This window comes from Montipora foliosa, chromosome 7, assembly GCF_036669935.1.
Source record: "Montipora foliosa isolate CH-2021 chromosome 7, ASM3666993v2, whole genome shotgun sequence".
Classification (NCBI taxonomy): domain Eukaryota; kingdom Metazoa; phylum Cnidaria; class Anthozoa; order Scleractinia; family Acroporidae; genus Montipora; species Montipora foliosa.
In genome coordinates this window covers 24,582,558-24,587,557 of record NC_090875.1, presented here as the reverse complement: position 1 = coordinate 24,587,557, position 5,000 = coordinate 24,582,558, and the positions used below count along the sequence as shown (strand labels likewise).

The following is a 5,000-nucleotide window of genomic DNA, read 5'->3' as shown; positions in this document are numbered from 1 at the left end:
CCCAGTTGTTCGAAGAGTGGATAACGCTATCCACTGGATAAGTCACCATCCACTGGATAACTCCATTAGTTTTGCTAATGTTTATTTGCCGGATTATGATTTATCCGGTGGATATAGCGTAATCCACCTTTTGAACAACCGAGGCTTGGAGGTAACGTTTTGTTACATGTACGTACCCCTTTTCCCCTCCTTCAATTATTTCCATTTCCTTTAAGGTTAGTGAGAAAGAGAGCACTGTTGCTTTGGCCAAGGGGATGTGTATGTGGACTTGAGGCAAACAAGAGGCGGCTAAACTTCGGAATACCCCACCACTTATTTGCATTTCATTGAATAAGAATAAGCTCTATTGTCTCGTTCTTCAAAAGATGCCGCATAGGGGAAACAATAGTGGTTAGCTGTGGCGGGGTATTCTGAAGTTGCTCCCAAGAGGCTATGGTTAGCCTACATGTATATTTTTGTTTCTGGTCACACACACATTTCTTTAATACATATTTCCTCGTTACTCTGTCGCATAGTCGTCTGTGGTTTAGTGGTCATCGCAATTGCCTTTGAATGAGGAGAATTACCAAGTTCAAATCCTACATGTACTTGGGCTGCCTTCTATGAGACTTATATGATTACGGGAGTCAGGGTGGCTTAGTGGTTATCTATCGAGCCTCCCACCACTGCTAGCGGGGGTTCAACTCTGGCCCAGCTTGCATGTGGGCCGAGTTTCAGTCGATCTCAACCTGATTTGAGGGTTTTTCTCCGGGTACTCCGGTTTTCCTCCCTCATCAAAATCGACTCACAGCTAATTAACATCTAGCTGTGGTGCTGCGCTCCGACATGAACATGGACTGTATACCGGCAGCCAGAGGTGCCCTTGTATGCTTTCAGCCCGATATCGTGAGCTGTGCCCTTCGTAATTCAGTCCTCAAGACTGCAAGTAAAGGGTGATTAGCACTGCCAATTATTATTATTATTAATTATTATTATTACTTAGAAATTGTACGCACGTGCAGCCACAGCGCGACTCCAAAAATATATCTATAAAATAAAAAAGTAGATAAAGTCCAAAAACAGAGGCGAGTCCTAAAGAGGGGTTTTTGTCCCTTCCCTCTTTTGTCCCCTATATGGCCATGCTTTCCTCACGTGACTCTGAGGAAATACATCTAGAAACGGCTGTGACACGGGATTCTGATTAGGGTTACTGATTGGTTAGCAAATCGATTATTAGTCAATCAAATCATGTCAATACCCACTCAAGGATTTTCATTGTTGAGAAAAGGAAGATCCTCTGAAACATTTGTGGTTGAATCAGATTGCGAATGCATTTTTGGAGGCTAAGGGTGAAAGAAAGTTACAGTGAAAAGGTAGAATGAATTTGCAACAAAAGTACGTTGTGAATGAACATTGCTTTCACTAAGTCGGTTTCCCTTTAAAATATGCAGGAACATCTTGTTCTTATTGAATTGAAAGGAGTCATTGATAATGAGTTTCTATACAACTGCAAGTCTGCAAACTGTCGACTTTTGGTAAGTTTTCTGTCTCTCTTACAATGAGATACAATGATTTGCTATTAGTCTCTCCCCCACAGGGCTTTTCAGGACTAATTTTACAATGCTTTTGATTCCTCTTGATTCCTACATGTATTTATACCACAGCACTCTATTGTTCACACTGATGATATAGTTATCTGCCTCAATATGAACTTTCGTACGTCTTCACTATTGACAAAAGTTAAGGTTCACAGTGCAACCAGGTTGCTAATCAGACAGAATTTAAAGTGCCTGTCACCTTGACACACTTTTCCAGTTTTTTTTATTCTCTGAAATTGTGTTGTTTTGAGGACCTTTTGATTGAAAATTCACTTTATTATTGTCTTTGAAAGACAGAAAAAGCGGTCATACTTTGATCAATAACTGAGCAATGAAGGGATTAAATGGGTTCGATACCTTGTTGAGGTCACAAATTAGTTTGCATCGCTGTTTTCAAAGCAGTCTTTGATGTTAACTCGGTATCAAACCCATTCCCTTTCATCGCCCAGTAATGGATCAAAGTATGACTACTTTTCCCATCTTTCAAAGATGATAAAAAAGTGAAATTTTAATCAAAACGTGAAAGTGCGTTGAGGCGATAGGCACCTAAATATTTTTATTATTATTTGGTGCTACTTTAGTTTGAAGAAATCTGAATGTTTCTTTAACCCACTGACCCCTGGAGGGGGGGTTCCCCATTGACAAGTAAAATGGCCTGGCATTAGACAGAGTAAAATACTAAGTCTGGCCGGTTTAGGCCGGTTTGGACGCCAAAGAGTTGATGGGGACATAGTTTTTCAGTGAGTGATTAACCCATTGACTCCCAGGGGTTCCCCATTGACAAGTAAAATCGTCTGGCATTAGGCAGAGTAAAATACTAAGTATGGCTGGTTTTGGCCGGTTTGGATGCCAAAGGGTTAACCCATTCACACCTCAAACACCCTAGAACCCCCTTTCCCCCCCCCCCCCCCCCCATTGATGAGTAAATCGTCTGAGTTTAACCCATTCACACGTCAAATGCCCTAAGACGCCTTCCATTGATGAGTAACATTGTCTGCCATTAGACAGAGTTAAATTTGTAAGTAAGTGTCACTCTCAGGGGTTAATGGATTAAAGAGTTACAATTCAAAGACCTACATGTACCTCCGTCAAAATTTGATACTCTATTTTCTTTGAATAATTGCACCCTTATAACACCCAAGTATGCACCCTTCACTTTGCTTACCATATTGCAGAACAAATATATGTCAATTTTCTTTCTTCTTTCATGGTCCCAAGTTTTTAGTAGGCTAAGTTTGGAAATCATTCGTTGAACTCTCGCATTTTTAAAAGTAAGCTAAAGCAATTCTTGATTAGAAAAAGGTAATTAAAAAAGGAAAATTTATGACTGTATATTATTAGTATTTATGTATGTACTTCTTAGTATGAAATTCCTCTTGCTCTTTATGGTAACTCCTCCTTGCTCTTTGTGAGAAAACGTAAATTTCATATAAATGGCGTGGTTTCATTTTGGTTTCCCTGTCACTTTATCTTCTTTTTTTTATCTTGTAAACTTTTAGTCTTGTAATGGATGTAACGAGGCAAAACAAATAAACAAAACAACTACTCCAAGGCCCATCCCATGCATGGTCTTTGAATAATAATATTGTCACTTGCTAAGCTACATGTACATTCAAATTTCTTCAAACCACAGTTGCATGAAACTATGAGCGCATTCTTTTGGACTATTCCGGTTATTCTTATTCCGGTTTACGAATAACAATGCGCAGAATACCAATTCCCAAAAGAACGCATCTGCCGAATTGGTCCCAAAAGAACACGATTACCGTACATGTATATTCGCAGTATTCCTATTCTGGAATAGCCCCAAAAGAACGTGCCCAATGTCTTATCTTCACTGTTATTGTCCACATTTTAATTAAACCTTGTTTGAATAATGTAATATTTTGTTCTTTAGGAAATTGACTCTGATCAGCCTGTGTTGCAGATTGGGAATTATACATTTACAGGACAGTTCAGAGGTACAAAAAGTATTATTTTTTTCAATTTGACCATTCATAATATTGGCAGCTTTGATGTATCACCTTCCTTAACTGAAGAAAAAGCATTGAGTGCAACAACCATTACCACTGGATATATTAATTGAAGCTTGTAAATTTATTTTTCTTGTTATTTCGTTTCGATATTAATCAATTGAAGTGAAAGCCATTCTTTCATTTTTTTCTAGGATTTTAATTACTATTGTAAGTTGTGATGGTCAGTGAAAGTATGCTACATGTGTACCATTTGATTTATTTTTTTATCTATTGGTTCATTTTATATTTATTTTATATTTATTTATTTGTTTATTCTTTTTGTTTACAGAGTCTATGGGCACCCATGTACTTTTTGAAGAGCTAGGTAATGAGCCAAAATCGCTTTGTAATGTTATTCTTGGGAAATTGATGTGTGATAAATGTACATAATGTAGATTATAATTAGTCTTCAAAGTAATGTAAATTCATGAAGTTTTTTTTTTAAATTCTAGAATCTACCGATAAGGAAGGAACTAAAAAGCTGAAGTACAAGTGCAATACCACAAAGATACTACAGATGACCAGAGTATTTCTGACAGAAAAAAACAAGATTGAAAAGGGAACCAAAGAAGTGGTACTAGTGCTTTTGCCACTTGTTAATAAAGATAACAGGGAGAGTTATTTGAACAGAATTTAGCTAATGCTTAGCAAAACAGCATTCCAATTACAATACATACTTAATTGACCACTCCCCATAGGGGCTTTTCAGGGCCAATGAAACACAACGAAACAACAGAATAGAACAACAACAACAATTGTTAAGAATCCCAACTGGCCGAAGGCAAACCAGTTGGCTATTGACAAGTGCAGCTGGGAAGTTGAACCGGGGACTACCAGGATCAAATTCAATGAGTGGTCAGAGCGCTCTTGAACCCGGGATCTCCGGATCTCAAGGCAAGCGCTCTAACCACTGGGCCACACTCACTTTAATTTTGGCTAGGCCTTTAAAGTATAAGGAAAAAGGCATCTATTTTATTGGAGAAACTTGTTCTGAAAACCACAGTTTAAGAATAATAATCAGTTATTTATTTAAATACTGTAACTGGCCCACAGGGTTTATTTTGCAAATCAATATTGAAGAATCAATGTGACAGCACTGAAATATAAATATTGGTGACCTTATGATCAGAGTAAATGAACCGTTTACTACCTCATCCAAAGCTCTTTTCACAGACATAGTTGTAGATGACATTGACAAGGGGTTTCATAAAGTTACTCAGAGTATTGACTATTAAGCTACAGAGCTGAGAAATTAAAATATTCCTGTTAGTACATACAATAGCAGGTCTTTGGGCATTAGAAGAAAGAATAAATGGCCGGTACAGCCAAACATAAATCAAAAGACGTACCTGAAAAAGCTCTAGGTTTATCAGGTTCAGCACTTGGACTCCTTGATTTTGACTACTGT

The 5,000-nt window shown here is 37.8% G+C and overlaps 1 protein-coding gene across 1 annotated transcript in view; it reads left to right on the top strand.

The window, feature by feature from the left end:
- Positions 1–5,000, top strand: part of LOC138011507 (general transcription factor 3C polypeptide 6-like) — a 6,561-nt gene that overhangs the window by 300 nt on the left and 1,261 nt on the right. The window contains exons 2-5 of the mRNA XM_068858544.1: positions 1,431–1,514; positions 3,475–3,538; positions 3,882–3,917; positions 4,045–4,166. Of these exons, the coding sequence (XP_068714645.1) occupies positions 1,431–1,514; positions 3,475–3,538; positions 3,882–3,917; positions 4,045–4,166 (306 nt within the window). The remainder of the gene's footprint in view (positions 1–1,430; positions 1,515–3,474; positions 3,539–3,881; positions 3,918–4,044; positions 4,167–5,000) is intronic.